The 17,048-nt window shown below is 36.7% G+C and overlaps 2 protein-coding genes across 14 annotated transcripts in view; both read left to right on the top strand.

Annotated features, from left to right (window-relative positions):
• LOC139759235 (uncharacterized) overlaps positions 1 to 2,393 on the top strand; it is a 28,336-nt gene extending 25,943 nt beyond the window's left edge. For 11 of the 12 annotated variants that reach the window (XM_071681344.1, XM_071681343.1, XM_071681342.1 and 8 more), the window contains one exon: positions 2,003 to 2,393. In XM_071681344.1, coding sequence (XP_071537445.1) covers positions 2,003 to 2,307 — 305 coding nt within the window. In that variant the 3' untranslated portion in view covers positions 2,308 to 2,393. The remainder of the gene's footprint in view (positions 1 to 2,002) is intronic. The other variant, XM_071681345.1, reaches the window with a different exon arrangement.
• Positions 2,394 to 8,472: 6,079 nt separating this feature from the next.
• On the top strand, positions 8,473 to 13,719 carry LOC139759233 (protein C10). Of its 2 annotated transcripts, none has more exons than XM_071681333.1 (3): positions 8,473 to 8,630; positions 9,434 to 9,607; positions 10,577 to 13,719. In XM_071681333.1, exons 1-3 carry the CDS (start codon positions 8,477 to 8,479, stop codon positions 10,702 to 10,704), a joined length of 456 nt encoding a protein of 151 aa, XP_071537434.1. In that variant the 5' UTR covers positions 8,473 to 8,476; the 3' UTR covers positions 10,705 to 13,719. The 2 variants fall into 2 exon arrangements, with proteins under 2 accessions (XP_071537434.1, XP_071537433.1); XM_071681332.1 differs by having other exon boundaries at positions 9,431 to 9,607.
• The last annotated feature ends 3,329 nt before the right edge of the window (positions 13,720 to 17,048 follow it).

The raw sequence follows: 17,048 nt of genomic DNA, 5'->3' as shown, positions 1-17,048 counted from the left end.
TATTTACGGGAACATTGATTTGTAGTGTATGAGTAGGGGGAGAAAGAGGGAAAGAAAGGACAAACATTTTAGATGAAGGATGTGGAAGTAGCTCATAAAAATATGCAAATAGGGTAATATTGTAATGTGCACAAAAATGTAGGTATGAAGTGTAAGTGATATATTAAGATGCAATAGAGTAAGTTGAGTTGATAACGGGTGGATATGATGAAAACAATGTTGCCATTTTATTACTTATTTAATGAGGGTAAATGCTGTTGTGGAATGAATTAACGAATTGAAAATGAGTGAAACATTAAAGTTTTAAAAGAAAAGGAGAAGCGGGAGACCAAATTGGAAGTGGAAGGATTCTTCAACTCTCCCAGAACCTTTGCCCCCTTCCCCACCCTGTGACTTACTTCTGCTTCCATGGTTCCATCCCAGATATCTAAAACACTTCACTTCCTCCAGTTTTTATCCATGCAAATTTACCTCCCAATTTACTTGTCCCTCAACCTTACTGAACCTAATAATCTTGCTCTTATTCACATTTACTCTCAGCTTCCTTCTTTCACACACTTTACCAAACTCAATCACCAATTCTGCAATTTCTCACCCAAATCAGCCACCAGCGCTGTATCGTCAGCAAACAACAACTGACTCACTTCCCAAGCCCTCTCATCCACAACTGACTGCATACTTGCCCCTCTCTCCAAAGCTCTTGCATTCACCTCCCTAACAACCCCATCCATAAACAAATTAAACAACCATAGAGACATCACGCACCCCTGCCGCAAACCGACATTCACTGGGAATCAATCACTTTCCTCTTTTCCTACTTGTACACATGCCTTACATCCTCGATAAAAACTTTTCACTGCTTCTAGCAACTTACCTCCCAGACCATATATTCTTAATACCTTCCACATGTATATACATATATATATGTGTGTGTGTGTATGTATTAGTGGTTGGGCCATTCTTTGTCTGTTCCCTGGTACTACCTCGCTGACGTGGGAAAAAGCAATTAAGTAGAATAATAAATATAATAGAGAATTAAGGTAAAAGGACTGAATGATAGGAAGATTCCATAGTTATGTAATTCTTTGTGCAAAATTGCAGAGGGATGGTTAGAGAGTATTATTCCTATTCTGTTGCACTGGCTTTATATATGAATTACCAGGAGTAATGGTAGGCTGAAGGAAGAATGAATTCCCTAGGAAAAATTGTCAGTAAAATATATATTTTGTTAGAGTTAGGTATTGATTTCAGAAATACATACCTGAACCTTATTCAGTGACCCCATCATAAATTGTGTTGTTTTATATGTTGTCATTTCACACCTCATTACTATCTAAGATATTATTTTCCCAGTTTAGAAAGGTTTTTCTTAAAACCATGACCAGACCACCTGTGTTCTGATTTTAATACATTGTAAGGTTTGATTGTGTATGCAATCACAGCATTGCCCATCAAGATGAAATATAAGAAAAGATATCAGGCATTGTTTTCCTAATTAGTCAGGGACATCATTTTCATATCAGATTTTTGTGCTTGTGACCTATTTGGTGCTAGTTGAGTTAATACCATAGAAACTAAGACATCTACAAAAACTGGAGGAGCAGCTTCAGTCATTATAGCGAATCAAGTACTTCAAAGTGAAGGTGTCCCTTAAGTTGGTATTCTCATTATAGTCAATGCAAATCAGTGGGAGTTTGGCATTTAAATATCCATTACTATAGAATCATGTATTCTTCTGGTACATTGCTGAATTCCATTATTACTCTTTTTCTTCTTTGTGTTTATGTCTGGTACTTTTCAGTGAAGCTCAAGTATCTGGAGTTGTGCTGTTAAAAATGAGAAGTCTTCAGGGTATTAAATGAAGCACTAAGGCCTGGCAGTGCATTGATAGATGAATATGTATGTGCTATTTTTTGTTTTTAGTTTGCAGAACATGTCATTATTTTATTACGCACAGGGATTGTTATTAGTTGAATATCTTGAACTGTTTTTTATACTGCAGGATGTTCTGAAGTTGATAAGACAGATGAAGAGGAACAAGCTTTGGATTTCAGCCACAAATCTGTCCAAAAAGGTGCATTACTGCTGCAAGATGTTGATTCAGAATTTCATAAAAACAAAAACTTTTCATTTGAGAAGCAGATATATTGTCTACCATTGGAAAAGCAAGTCAAGACCTCCCAATGCAATCTCAGGAGAGGCCAATCTGTGGTTAAAATAGATAGAAAGCTTCGTCCAAAAAATCCCCTAAGAAGACCAAACCATGCTAAGGTAAAATCAGAACCTGAAGTTCAGAAATTGTCTTAGGTAATGTTTGAATCAATATTTGTCTTATGATGCATATAATGAATTCCATGACATCATGTGCATTGAATAAAGTGGCCCAAGAAGTATTCTGTGTTTTACAAAAACTGTAGACTTCATCATGTGACCTTTTCTATAAGCTCACAGAGTGAGCTAATGTCATCACTCTGTGTCTTTCATCTTTTGTATGGGTGCAAACTTGTATATTCAATCTCCTCAGACTCTGTGCTGTCAATTAAACTGGAACGTTTTAGAATTGGTCTGTGGATGGTCCTCACCAGGTTTCCTCATTTCATGCCAATTCACTTTCTGATATGGTCACCTCAGGTCAGAATGATAATTTCTTAGCTGAAATCTTAAAAATAGTGTTAGAAACCACTCAGCAAATTGAAGCAAAACCTTTGTAGAAATGACTAATGGATAGTCCTATACCAAGACTCCTCATTTTGTGCCAACATGGCTGCCAGACCATTTATAACCTGGTGAACAATTCAGGCTCATCTGAGCCTCTAGTTTAAAAGTAGGTAGATTAATTCCAATATCACAAGAAGTCAAACTACCTAGAGTAGTCGTTGTTTCTTTTTTCATACTTGTTCACTGTTTCCCACATTAATGAGTTCTTGCTATGCTCATTTGGTATGAGAATATCCCTGTCAACCCACTCATTAGCTTGGCTATTACTTAACCCACTCCAGGTACAACAATCAACTTTAGACTTTAAGGTAGCTGGCTCTTCATTAAACCTATTTGTTCTCATCATATCAGCTGTGAAGAAAAGAGGAATATTTTTGCTAGTCTAAGAAAAGTTTTACAGACTTCGTGTGGGTTTATTTTCCGGTCAGAAACAAAGCTTATGCTCATTTTCTAAATGTCTTTATTAAGGTGGCCAGACTAGTCATATTAGCTGCAACATAGTGACAGTAATGATGATACTATCTTTTCTATCTATCTATATCTCTGATGCCTGTTCCCCTCTGAAACTCCCTCAAGGAGGTGGCCACAGCAATAGGCTCCATAACTAGTGAACTCAAGTGCTGCTTCTTAGCCTTTAGTGCTTCACCCTTAACAAGCCACCAGCAGAGGGCAATTCTCGCACAGTGTTTGCAGAGGCTCCTACCTAATGTTCCTACTCACTACTTCTATGTAATGCTCCTGCCTAATGTTTGTACCAATCATTTCTACCTAATGGAATGTTCCTACATATTTCTACCTAATCCTCCTTCCTAAATGTTCCTACCTACTACATCTACATATTGCCCGGACCATTTTGCCAAAAGGCAGGGCTAGCACTTAGCGCTCACCACCGGAAAATCTAGTTATGAAGAATGAACTGTGTGAGGTAAGTGTTGTCAAGTGTTATGTGTGGCAAGGAGAGATTGTATGTTTTTGGACAGTCAACCACTGAAGTGTTGGCTCACTATGCAGCTGTTACTAACCCTTCTGATACCCAGGTGGGTAGAACTGGTAATATACCTCCCTGGTTGTTGGCTGACTACTAACAACTAACTACTTGATGATGATGCACTCTTGATAAAATACAGTTGACATTACCCACAAACTATATTACTTATCTACCTTTTCTTGTTTATGAAGAAATAACAGTACAATGATATTTCTTAAACAACACATAATGTATACTTTCTAATACTTAATTGCCTCTCCCACCTTTGTGAGTTAGCTCAGGAACAAATGAATAGTGGCCAAATTTGCACACATCAGAGAGAGAGACAGAGAGAGAGACCTACCACCCATAGCAAAGACCCGGATACTGCCAGTATTACTGGTATCATGCTTGTAAAATCAATGTTTAATACAAATGTACAAATGATTAACGTGATCACACCCTAGCATCTTAAGGCAATATAAATTGACTTTACAATCATAAAGTCATATGGCAAGTTAAAGAACCTAACATCATATCTTAATGATATATTCAGAAGCTTGCACTTCTAATCAGAAGGCATTATGCTGGCCTGGAGACTGCCTGGTGTGAACCTGTCTTCACTTAACATATCTTCTAAAAGCACAAATCTTATCTATGTATCTTGTGAGAACACTTTACCTGTTCTGTATTATTACTTACCTGGCTAGACTATTTCTCTGAGGGAACAATTAATGGCATGCCATGGGTGCAGGCTCTTCCAGGATATGTTCTCATTCAGAACCATATTTCCCACCTGAATATTTTGTTTTTGGATTCCAAGTACAAAAATGGAAGATACTTGGAACACAGCATTTCCAAAACTGGTCTACCACTTCCTGGGCATCAAGTTCCTTTTGAAAAAGGCCCCATGTGGTGCCAGAAGATACTGGTATTACAAAAGCAAGAGATTCTGAGATCATTAAATACGAAGGTGAATAACAAGTTAAGAACATTGGCTTCATCTTCACAAAGCACCATGTCAAAATGCCTTTCATTTAAAATTTGATCCTTAAGAACATTTGTACAGTCCTAATTTGTCTTTTGCCAGACTTCCCATGGGAGTAGCTGGTGAATTGAATTTTCAGTGGATCTGTTCCTTAGCTTATGACTATCATTCCGTCTATTAGTAGCATTCCTCAACTCTTTTTTCCCCTCCAATAAAATGAGTCTCATTGCCTAAGCAACAGTTTCAGTATTTTCCCTTGTATTTCAAAATTTTATCCCTGGGGATAGGGGAGAAAGAATACTTCCCACGTATTCCCTGCGTGTCGTAGAAGGCGACTAAAAGGGAAGGGAGCGGGGGGCTGGAAATCCTCCCCTCTCTTTTTTTTTTCTTTTTTTTTAATTTTCCAAAAGAAGGAACAGAGAAGAGGGCCAGGTGAGGATATTTCCTCAAAGGCCCAGTCCTCTGTTCTTAACGCTACCTCGCTGTCGCGGGAAATGGCGGATAGTATGAAAAAAAAAAATTCAAAATTTTATCTTGACAAATCACTGTGTCACATGATAACTTTTTGGTCACTACCAACTCAAAAATAGGCCATTTGACATAATTTCTTTCTCTGCACTGTAAACATATGTAACTTTAATTTCTCTGGGTAAGGGGCATAGAAAGGCAGCACAAGCCCTGAAGCAAACTGACTCTTTGGGCCCCAGCGATGTTTTTAGGGACACTTTCTCACTCTTTTTTAACTTTTTCAGTACTCACTGAAAAGATCTCAGCTAAGAACAGAAATGAGCCCACAAAGCAAAATGCATGGTGTATTATGTTAAGATGATGAAATAAGGAAGAGTGATTGTACTTTATATTTGAAGGAAGATTAAGTGAAGAAAAAAAAAAAAAGTCTGGCTTAGGCCCAGGGCAGTGACCACCTATTCCTCACTCTCTCATTGAACCTGCTTAAGGTATATAAAGCAGTAAGGGAAAACCATAGGAATTGGTTCATGTGGCTTGGCTTTGTGTTGTGGGGTCTGGTTTCATTGGATTGTACATGACAGACAGAGATTGGATTTGAGCTAACGAGTCCTTTGTTTTGTCTCTACCCTGTGTGACTTCATTAAGGCGGAAACAGTGGAGTAGTAAGAAAAAAATTCTCATGTCTTTTTTTCCCAACTATGATGTACTTGTGAAAACACACGTTCTTCACTTCTTGCAAAATGCTTAGATTGTTTTCCCTCTATTTTCCCTACTTCTCAGTATCTGTAGATTTTAATATACAGAGGTCCCTTGGCACCCACTGGGGGTTTCATTCTTGAAAGACCTTGTGGTTGGCAAAATTACAGTTGATGAGTTTCTAGGCTTATGAGAAATATGGAGAGATATGTGGTTAGGGGAGAGTGACCTTACATGGACATACCTTCACCCCTTTAATGAACACCTCAGTATTAAAAATCAGCATGTTATACTTCAATCTTATACTTCAGAAACAACATTCTTATTCTAGAAAAGCATGAAGAAATTATGTAAAGAACTACAATAAAATAATAAAGAAACAATTTTGCACATTGTGGTGGTAAAACATAACTCCAGATACCATGTACTTGTGCTCTGTACTCCCACAGAGCAGCCGGTCAACTATGCTGCAAAAGAGAATGCCTCATTTTCTGTACTGGTTTACAGTGTTGACCAATCATCAAATTGCCTCCAGAAAGATACTACACTTTCAATATATGCAAGACAACACTTGCTTTGCCTTCTTTAGGATAGCTCAACTTTCATTAATTTTATGCATAGAGGCCATATTTAAGGGACAAAAGCAGCACCAAAGTTCAAATGATCAAGATTTGTACTGTATCAATATCAGTAATGAAGTGCTTTACTTGGCAAGCATTACAGTAATATATAATGATGCAAGCAGAGCGTGGGTAATGCAGTTTTCACACTTCTGCATCACTGTTCATATTTTCTTGCGACGTGCTGGATCCCATCAGGCTTGGCTAGAAGCCCTCAGCACTGTGGATATAGTACTCAAAGCTTTATGTTGTGTTGGTAAAATAGTATTCATTATACTTGAAACCTTGGTTGGCGCAAGTAAATTTTGTTTACCTAAGTGTATGTTGTTTTCAGTAAGAAGTGCAAAAAAAAGGATGTTTTACTATTGTATGCCTTTAACTGTCTTGTATTTGTCCTTCATCTATGTGACAGTGGCTCTCAAGATACGTTTTTCCAGCAAGATTTGATCACTGATTCCAAGAGCATATCATATCTTAGGAATGAAAAGGCAAATATCACTGAAGGTAAACATCTGCAAGTTCACAGTTATGTTCAAAGAAGTTTTTCTTATTTTTCTTTGTTATCATTCCTACTTAAGCTCAGACAGTCAAAAGATCCTGTTTTTCCATAGCATGTGTTGTCATTGCTACCATGTTTAACATATGTTACACATAATACGTTCAAAATCAAAAGAAATATCAACATATTCAGAACCACAAGAAGTATTAATACGATACACACAATCATAGAACTTATCTGCTTGACTGATACCCCAGAGAGAGATTTCCAGAATGAGAATTTAAGATATCATCCTATTTCATTTGTATGATTCAGTGTCCTTTATATCCACCCCATCTTATGGAGGCATACAGTATAAACCCTGACCAGGGAATCCTTTTGACAAATCATTGCCCATTTATATACATATCTACAACTTTATACCTTGAATTAAATTTCCACTTTGTGTCCTTTAAATCAAGAGTGATACAGGATGTTAGCATTATTGATAAGAATGATAGCAATAAAACTCCTAGAGTATTGTTGGAACTTTATCTTGCGTTGGTGAAACCACATTTGGATTATGTGGTACAGTTCTGGGCTCCCTACTATGCAGTTGACATAAGATTGTTTAGAGGGAATACTAACACGAATGACAGAAACGATCCCTGGAATTACAAACCTCAATGATGAAGAAAGGTTAGAAAAGATTGAGGGTTATGACTGAAGTTTTTAAATGGGTGAAGGGTATTCATAAAGGTAACATGAATTATTAAAATGGGGCCACCAGATAGGACAAGAAATAATGCATCTAAATTAGAAAAGAAAATTCAGGTCGGATGTGGGTAAATATTGGTTCTGGAATACGGTAATAGATCTATGGAACAAGCTGACAAGTACAGAAGTGGTACCTAGATCTTTAAGTAGCTTTAAACGAAAGTTGGATGTGTTTATGGGTTCAGGCCATTGGTTGTAGGCTCCTGCAGTGTTCTTACGTTTTATAACATCGTTTTTCCCATATTCTCAAACTCCTGAAATAGAGAAAACAGACCAAGAGGAAAGATTAAACTAGCTCACATCTTATGAAGAGTCGTTGTTTGATTGATACATTTACATATTCTTAATGCCCATTGTGTTATTCTAAAGCAATAAATACTGAGGTAAACATTTATAAGTCAATGCCATTTTTTTTCTCGGATTTATTCGATGTTTGAAATACGTTTTTTTTTTTTTTTTACTTGCTGCCAAGCAAATAGTCTCATTTTTCTTTTCTTTCAAGACTGTTACGCATGCAAGTTGTAACATTTCGTGATAATTCTAGTGTTCAATCCTCCCATTTCTAACAGTAAACTGTATGAGAAATAATTTTGTCTTGGACAGAAGGAACAAATGCAATTAATTTTCTTTCGGTAAGATTTTTCTGTATCATTTTTTACGGTATATAAATCAAATAATATAGACATACATTGAAAATTTTCAACTCTATTCCCCATTAAGAAACTTTTATTTTCATATCCCTCAATATTTGGGAGAGCTTGGAAATGTTACCCCGCTCAGGACTTGATGGCCGTACACAATGTTTATATTGTAAGAGAACACTGGGAAGATTGAAGGAAGAATATGTATATTTAGTGGGAATGGCGACAAGTGAAGTAGATGGATTTCCAGAAAACTTTACTGCTGATAAAGCTAAAGGTATTTTGAACTAAGTGATGAGAATGATGAATTACCGGGTGGTAAGAGTAAGCCTATAAAATGTTAACCTCTTAGGGTTATAAACATTATTATATAGGGTAATGTTTAATGACTATGAATCCATCAAACCCCAAACTGATTTAAATTATGTAACTTTCATTGGATAGGTAAATTTTTTTTTACCTTAAATCTAAACACCCTTTCTAGCCCTACCTTGGGTAATTTTAAGTGTTTCGTGTAGCTTACGATTTATAGAAATCCATATCTTGGGTAATTGATTTTTCAATGTGAGAGGAATATGTTTGTTGTCGGCAGTTACAAAATCAGAATGGTAGGGTACTTTTTTATGTGGGGCAATTACAAGAATGTTAGGGTACTTTTTTGATGTATGCTGTTGCACTGCATTTAATAAATGTATGAACATGATCCTTCAAACCGAAATAGTGATTAGTTATATAATTTTCGCAGTGTATATGATCTTGGGATTAATAATAACATCTGAGGAAGATGTTTAAGATAATCATGGCCACTGCAACAGCTTTGAATAACGAGTGATTTTGTATTGCAAAACTATTGTAGCATTTAGGAAGTACAATAAAAGTGTTAGAATCTGATTTGGATCAATATATTTCATTTGTGATATTGCATAAGGGAATACTGAAGATTCATGATGTTCAAGGAAAATGTAGGTTAAATGAACCAAAAATAAGGTAAAACACTTGTAAAGAAAAAACAATCAGAATTTATGAAAACCTTAGGGGCTTTGGAGTCTAGTTGTTAATGGTAAATTTCATTTTCAGCAGCACTGCGAGAAATCTTAGCTGCTCTTACTGGAGGGGAAGTTGTGGAAGCATTAGAAGCTGCACGAGAAGCTGCTGGTAATGATATGGTCGCCCTTATGACTAGAGTATTTCCTTTGGTTACTCAGGTCACCACAAAAGTCATCAGTAACTATGGTTTCACTCAGGATGGAGTGGGTACGTTAGTGTTAGCATCCTACATACTGAACTATGTTATCTGGTCTAGGTGTCAACCTAGTTGAATTTGAATGTTGCAGATTTTGCCTGATCCACACACATTATCAGTAATCATAATTTACTATTACCCACACTTCTATAGCATCTCCAATCATTTCTTTTCACTTTTACAAACTTTATTTTGTGTCATAAGTAATCTAGACTTGTCCACTACTTACTTATCCAACAGACCAGTGATATATTAGGTGAACTAAAACTAAGGCAGTGTCTGTTGGGTGAGGCCATTACAAAAGGTGTTTATCCCAAAGTGATTTGGCATAATTTCCATTGCATAGAGAATCAGTGTGAAGAGAGCAGCATTGAGATAGAATGCACAATTTATTGTAAACTGACAACTGTCTTGACCATCAACTTGCATCTAAATGCTAAAAAGAGTATTTTACTGGAAATTTGAGCAACAAGTCCATTAAACTATTATCCTTTATCATTTGTGAGTGCCAAATAGGCTGTGAGCTTTACTTAAACCAGGTAAGCAGGGTACTGTAAACAAGATCAGGAAAACAGATTTTGGACACAGCTTTTGATTCAATCTAATATTTCTCTGAGTAATTGGCAGTTTCCTAGTCATTTCGTTACACAGGTTGCTTTACTGATAGAAAAACGATTGACTATCACATAGATGTCTGTGTTGTCTCATACTGACTTGCATCCAGTTTCATCATTGTTTCAAGTAGTAGTCCTCATGACTAAACCTTGCTTCTCTGATTTTGTTAAATAATACGTCTTGAAACAATTACAGAAAAATGAGTATGGGTTACAAAATTTCCATGACATGTAACTCACAAATAGAATTTTGCACAAAAGCCTTAAAGTGGCCCCAAAGTTCACCAATGAAATACAAAGCTTGTGGTACCTACTGTTACTATAGCTGATTAATAACTATATTTTGAAAATATTTTGTCTTTACAGGAGCAATCCAATTTGAACATGTGATGAAAAATCTTGGTCAAGATGATCCAGAAGTTGCAAGACTTCATGCACAAGTTCGATCATATTTCTTGCCAGCTGTTGTTATACCACCATCAAGCCACCCATGAGGATGCATGTCTAACCTGCTTTTAAAGAAATTAACTACGTTGAACCCACTAAAATTACGATGAAGAGATTATCACCTCTGATTTATTTTCTAGCAGAACATATGATATGCTAAACTAAATCCCTCTTTTTGTACTTTTTTGGCCGTATTCCTCCATACTCTTTTCAGACTTTTTAATAACAGAAAATTTTTTAAGATATGAAATATGATGTATATTCTCCTGTACCATAAATAACAAAATTTAAGGCAGATTACAAGAGCAAATGCAGATATGAGTGCCTTTACAGATAGTGCAGCATTTTACTGCTGGCGCTTTATTCATTTATTAATTTTCCTGAGGATGAATTACTGATGTTGCTACTTAGTAAATTTGATATTAGACTGGAAAGATTTCTTAAGGAGTGATTATTAAAGATGACAATAAGCTAAAGATCCCCAGGCAGCACTGGGAATGTTTTACCTTATTCTTCAAATGACTTTACATTAGTTTTTCATTTGAATTGAGGAATGTGAGATCTTAATTATGTGTATTCATAGAATAAGTTAATACCATTTCATGATAAATGTTATCAAGTACTCTTCTTAAGAATAATTTTTGTAACTAGCACTACTCATTCCAGCTTTATGCATAATTACTTATATGACATTTGCTGTAGAGAACCCCATTTGGCACACAATATTTAATTTCTGTTCTAAAACTTGATTACATTTCTCAATTATAAGAACAATGAAGTTTGACAGTCAAATCATCTTTGATTTGAAACTAAATGAATTCAACTTTTTGTTATACACTGCTTTGTTACCTTTAGGAAAATTCAGTTTTGCTGATCTGGCTGTAGATTTGAACAACCTGATATAATCAAAGCACTCAGTTGTATGGACCATTTTCTTTAGACTGTGTTACTTAACAGGCTTTTAGAAATATAGTTCTAAAATTGAGCAGTGTTTAGAAATGGCTGTAGGCAGTAAAGCTTTCCTGATAAGACATTTGATGGTGCTTTTCAGTCAGTTAACTTACAAATTTTCGTAAATTTCAAGAAGTTAAATCATGCCTTCCCCTTCAAATTTAAGTAACTTCATTTGGCATGAAATGACATTTCAGTTACTGGCATGAGCAGTCTCCCCAAATTAAGTAAATCAACTTAAGTTATTTTATTTATTTATTTTATACTTTGTCACTGTCTCCTGCGTTTGCATAAGGAAACAGATGGAAAAATGGCCCAACACACCCACATACACATGTATATACATACATGTCCACACAAGCACATATACATACCTATACATTTCAACGTATACATATATATACATACACAGACATATACATATATATACAAATACATAATTCATACTTGCTGCCTTTTTTTCATTCCCGTTGCCACCTCGCCACACTTTTAATGACAACCCCCCTACCCCCACATGCATGCGAGGTAGTGCTAGGAAAAGACAACAAAGGCCACATTCGTTTATACTCAGTCTCTAGCTGTCATGCATAATGCACCGAAACCACAGCTCCCTTTCCATATCCAGGCCCCACAAATCTTTCCACGGCAACAAAACTTTCCATTGTTTACCCCAGACGCTTCACATGCCCTGGTTCAATCCACTGACAGCACGTCCACCCCGGTATACCACAGCGTTCCAATTCACTCTATTCCTTGCACGCCTTTCACCCTCCTGCATGTTCAGGCCCCAATCACTCAAAATCTTTTTCACTCCATCCTTCCACCTCCAGTTTGGTCTCCCATTTCCCCTCGTTCCCCCCACCTCTGACACATATATCCTCTTTGTCAATCTTTCCTCGCTCATTCTTTCCATGTGACCAAACCATATCAATACACCCTCTTCTGCTCTCTCAAACCACACTTTTTTATTTCCACACATCTCTCTTACCCTTTCATTACTTACTCGATCAAACCACCTCACACCACATACTGTCCTCAAACATCTCATTTCCAACACATCTACCCTCCTCTGCACAACTCTATCTATAGCATACGCCTTGCAACCATATAACATTATTGGAACCACTATTCCTTCAAACATACCCATTTTTGCTTTCCGAGATAATGTTCTCGCCTTCCAAACATTTTTCAACGCTCCCAGAATTTTTGCTCCCTCCTCCACCCTGTGACTCACTTCTGCTTCCATGGTTCCATCCGCTGCCAAATCCACTCCCAGATATCTAAAACACTTCACTTCCTCTAGTTTTTCTCCATTCAAACTTACCTCCCGATTGACTTGTCCCTCAACCCTACTGTACCTAATAACCTTGCTCTTATTCAGATTTACTCTCTGCTTTCTTCTTTCACACAAAGTCACCAGCTTCTGCAGTTTCTCACCCGAATCAGCCATCAGCACTGTATCATCAGTGAACAAATGACTCACTTCCCAGGCCCTCTCATCCACAACAGACTGCATACATGCCCCTCTCTCCAAAACTCTTGCATTCACCTCCCTAGCAACCCCATCTGTAAACAAATTAAACAACCATGGAGGCATCATGCACCCCTGCCAAAAACCAACATTCACTAAGAACCAGTAACTTTCCTCTCTTCCTACTCGTACACATGCCATACATCCTCGATAAAAACTTTTCACTGCTTCCAGCAACTTGCCTCCCACACCATATAATCTTAATACCTTCCACAAAACATCTCTATCAACTCTTATCATATGCCTTCTCCAGATCCATAAATGCTACATACAAATTCATTTGTTTCTCTAAGTATTTCTCACATACATTTTTCAAAGCAAACACCTGATCCACACATCCTTGTGAAGTATTTCATGAAAATATTTAAAGAAAGTAGTAGGTAGAATAGGGTTTGTTTGTTGCTGATAATGTAATCGAAATGATTTGCTGGTTACATTTACAAAAGCAATATCTCCAGTAGGAGAAGGGTGATGCCAAAGTTTATTTCTAAGCCATTTTCAATTGTTTTGTTGGATATTATCATGTATTCTGTAAACTGGAATTTACTGTTAACAGAAATAATAATGCTAAAAGATGCTTTTTGTGATTTTTTTTTCCCCTAGCATCTTATGAGAGTACTGTCTGTGTCTATATATGTGATTTTTACCTTTGACATAATACAGTAATAAGGTGTGTCAAGTTCAGTAGAAGTTCATGCTATGAGGGAGAATGTTGTACTGCTGAACCTTTGAATCCTGGCCTTGGATTCTGCATGTCTTCAAATGGGAAATTTTTCCATTTCACACACCACCTTACAGAATCACATCACCTGCTACAACCAAATGTTTATTGCAATTATTGTAATCTTCACTGAAGGTTATTCTTTTTCGAATCCTCACTGAAAATAGGCAAGTTGCTGAGAAGCGCACTAGATGACCATCATGCTTCAAGTGAATTTCATTAGTTCTGGCAGGTCAAAATTTTCATATTGATGTGATAAGATACAGTGTTCTTAAGTCTAACACAATTATTCCAGTGAATCCCTACAATCTTTAGTCTCATCATATCAGCATCTGGTGGTGTAAACCACATCCAAAGAAGAAGACATGGAGCATCAGTGTTATAAAGACATAAATGATAATACTGTACCAAAATAATTTTAGTGCTATATACACAGCCTAAGGAAGTATGTTCCACATTATACTAAGCTGAATATTCAAACCCTGCTTTGGATGTTCCATAGCTTTGGACTGTCTCATACATTGTTAAGGTACTTAAATATATCTGTGACTAATGCACTTTTGTTTTCTTAGATTGGGTTGGTTGTCTAAAGTATCCCCAAGTATTTGAATTATGATCCAATGTGTTGAAAGGCTTTTGATCCTCGAGGCATTAGCTCCTTTTTTGGATGTTAGGAGCTATTGTGAGGGCCCCTACAGATCCTATAAAGAGTTCCCATTAAAGAGTCAAATGTCCGTGACTGAAACTACTGATTAATACTTCAAACATACTTCAGTATGCTGTCTGATGTAGTTACTAAATACAAGAAGAACAGCACTACTGTCTTCAAGGAACAGCAAATAGTCATGTATGCCTACTCATCAATAAAGCACTTAATATTGAGTATTAGCCAGGTGCCAAGTCAATAAGTTTCTAAGAATCACAGGATGTTATGTTTACCAAGAATGTCTCATGAACAATTTGTGAGCTGATATATTGCAAAGTAATTTACAAAGTTAAGGATTGAATTAAGGAACTGGAGTACAAGAATTTTAAAATGTTGGCTTTGTGAATTCTCATTGTCCGGAACAGAAATGAAAGTATGTGGTCTCAGTCTTAGCAACAGCATTTTACCAAAAAAGCTGAGGACTTTAATACTCAGGCAATTGCTATTTCTTTTTTGTCCCTTTCCTTTTTCCAGATGGGAGTGACCAGACCTCTTTTTTATTACGATGGAACAGAACCTGTCATACATTATACACTTTCATATGCAGTCCTTGAATCATGGCAATTACCACTGCTCGAAGCATTTCTCTGGCAGCCTGACAAACTAACTACCTACTCACATTCATTTTGACTGAAAGCCTCCTCACCATTTTTAGGGATTCGTCAGCGTTGCTGATAAGTGGGTCAGCAGCCAGAATCTAAATAAATTTTCAGAGATAATTTAGCCTCCTTAAATTCTTGATTTAAAAAAAAATAAAAAAGGTGAGCCCTCACCAGTAAACTCCTTGCTCATTCCCCATAACCTGTATACCCCGTCATGTGGCTATTATGAGTAAGTGCTATGCTAACAGTAATGACACTTTGTGCCATATCTTACATATGGTAGCATTATACTAATAAAAGTGGCAAAAGTGCAAATATATTTTTTCTACCAAAGTGGCAAAACAGTATACCACAACAGGATTAGATTTGTTGAGAAAAAAAGATGACCATTCTTCAAGTTAAGAAAATCTAGTGGTATGGCATGAACCACAAGTGTTAGGCATTGAGCCCCACCGCCCCGAAAAAAGGGTGAAGGCAATGGTCTGATGTTTCACCTTCGTCAATAGTCAGAACTTGTAATGTGCCGTGTTGCTAATGAAACAAAAATATGGAATTTTTCTGAATTTTCTAGTTCTGAAGGTAAATTCAAGGCACTATTTCGGAGCGGATAACCAGTTCCCGGATACTACACCCGAAGGAACCAGTGAGGCCGACTTCAAGCGAGATCTTGCTATGTATTTTTTTTTTCAATTTGGAAAAATATCAACGAACCCCTCCCACTCAAGTGACTGAATGCAATACCGAAGAAGATCACAAGATCTTGCGAGATTTCAGATCTTCAGCACTTGCAGAAATCAGGAACTGAATACAGATTCTTGAAGCACTCCCTTAGATGAAAGCGCTCTAGCTCTATGTGGAAGAGGTAACTTCTAAAATCTTGCTGAATGTCAGCCACCATCTTTAGTTAGGGAGCCATGGTAAAGCCGATGTTTCTCATTTGCAGGCTTAAAGAGAAATCACTGATACTCGTATATTCAGAGAAAAGGATGAATACTGCTCTGAATGACCAGAGTTGAAAAAAACTGTTGAGGCGCGCTGATGGTTATGATGTACATCTGGAAGACATCATTATCTTTCAGGAATCGCCATGTGACCTTTGTAGATATAAAACTAGTGTTAGACCCAATAAACACTTTTGTTAACATTGGATGGGAATTTTTCTTTAAAAAATAAATAAATAAAAGGAGCTTAAAGAAAACCATTCCGTTCGTGTAAACATTTTCCGATATCAATCAGCATTTTCACATTCTTAATTCATCTGCGTAATTATCAAATTTTCTTAAGTAAGGCCTTTGACATAAATTATAAGGAAACCTCTATAAGTTTATCTGGAAAAAATTGTGCCAGTTGGAACCGTTATGCTGACCCAACACTTCTGTGATTAATGGGACTGGTTGAAAGGTAATGCTGTTACAATGGCCAGACAAGAACAAGGAAATATCCTATCACAGTTGTGTGATGTAGATGATGATGTTCCTGCTTGCCACATTTAGTCATTTGTACAGGGTTATCTTTGTCCATCAGTTTCATGCTCTTGTTTAATCCATATACACACTTGTCCGTTCACAAGTTTCATTCTTCAGCTTTTCCCACACGAGACACAATGTGTGATATCCGTCCACTAGTTCCATACTTTCGCCTGTTCTGTTTTGATACTTGCAAGTTTATGTTGTGTTCGTCTTGATACCAGGTTTGGTACTTGTAAGTTTATGTTGTGTTCGTCTTGATACCAGGTTTGGTACTTGTAAGTTTATGTTGTGTTCGTCTTGATACCAGGTTTGGTACTTGTAAGTTTATGTTGTGTTCGTCTTGATACCTGGTTTGGTACTTGTAAGTTTATGTTGTGTTCGTCTTGATACCAGGTTTGGTACTTGTAAGTT

Source organism: Panulirus ornatus, chromosome 32 (genome assembly GCF_036320965.1).
Source record: "Panulirus ornatus isolate Po-2019 chromosome 32, ASM3632096v1, whole genome shotgun sequence".
Lineage (NCBI taxonomy): Eukaryota > Metazoa > Arthropoda > Malacostraca > Decapoda > Palinuridae > Panulirus > Panulirus ornatus.
This window is presented reverse-complemented; position numbering and strand designations above follow the sequence as displayed.

Excerpts from the sequence above, each read along its gene's own strand:
- LOC139759233 (XM_071681332.1), top strand. The coding sequence starts at position 8,477 with ATGTTACCCCGCTCAGGACTTGATGGCCGTACACAATGTTTATATTGT. Across the intron at positions 8,631-9,430 it reads TACTGCTGATAAAGCTAAAG|CAGCACTGCGAGAAATCTTA; the intron begins GTATTTTGAACT and ends TTTCATTTTCAG. Across the intron at positions 9,608-10,576 it reads TTTCACTCAGGATGGAGTGG|GAGCAATCCAATTTGAACAT; the intron begins GTACGTTAGTGT and ends TTGTCTTTACAG.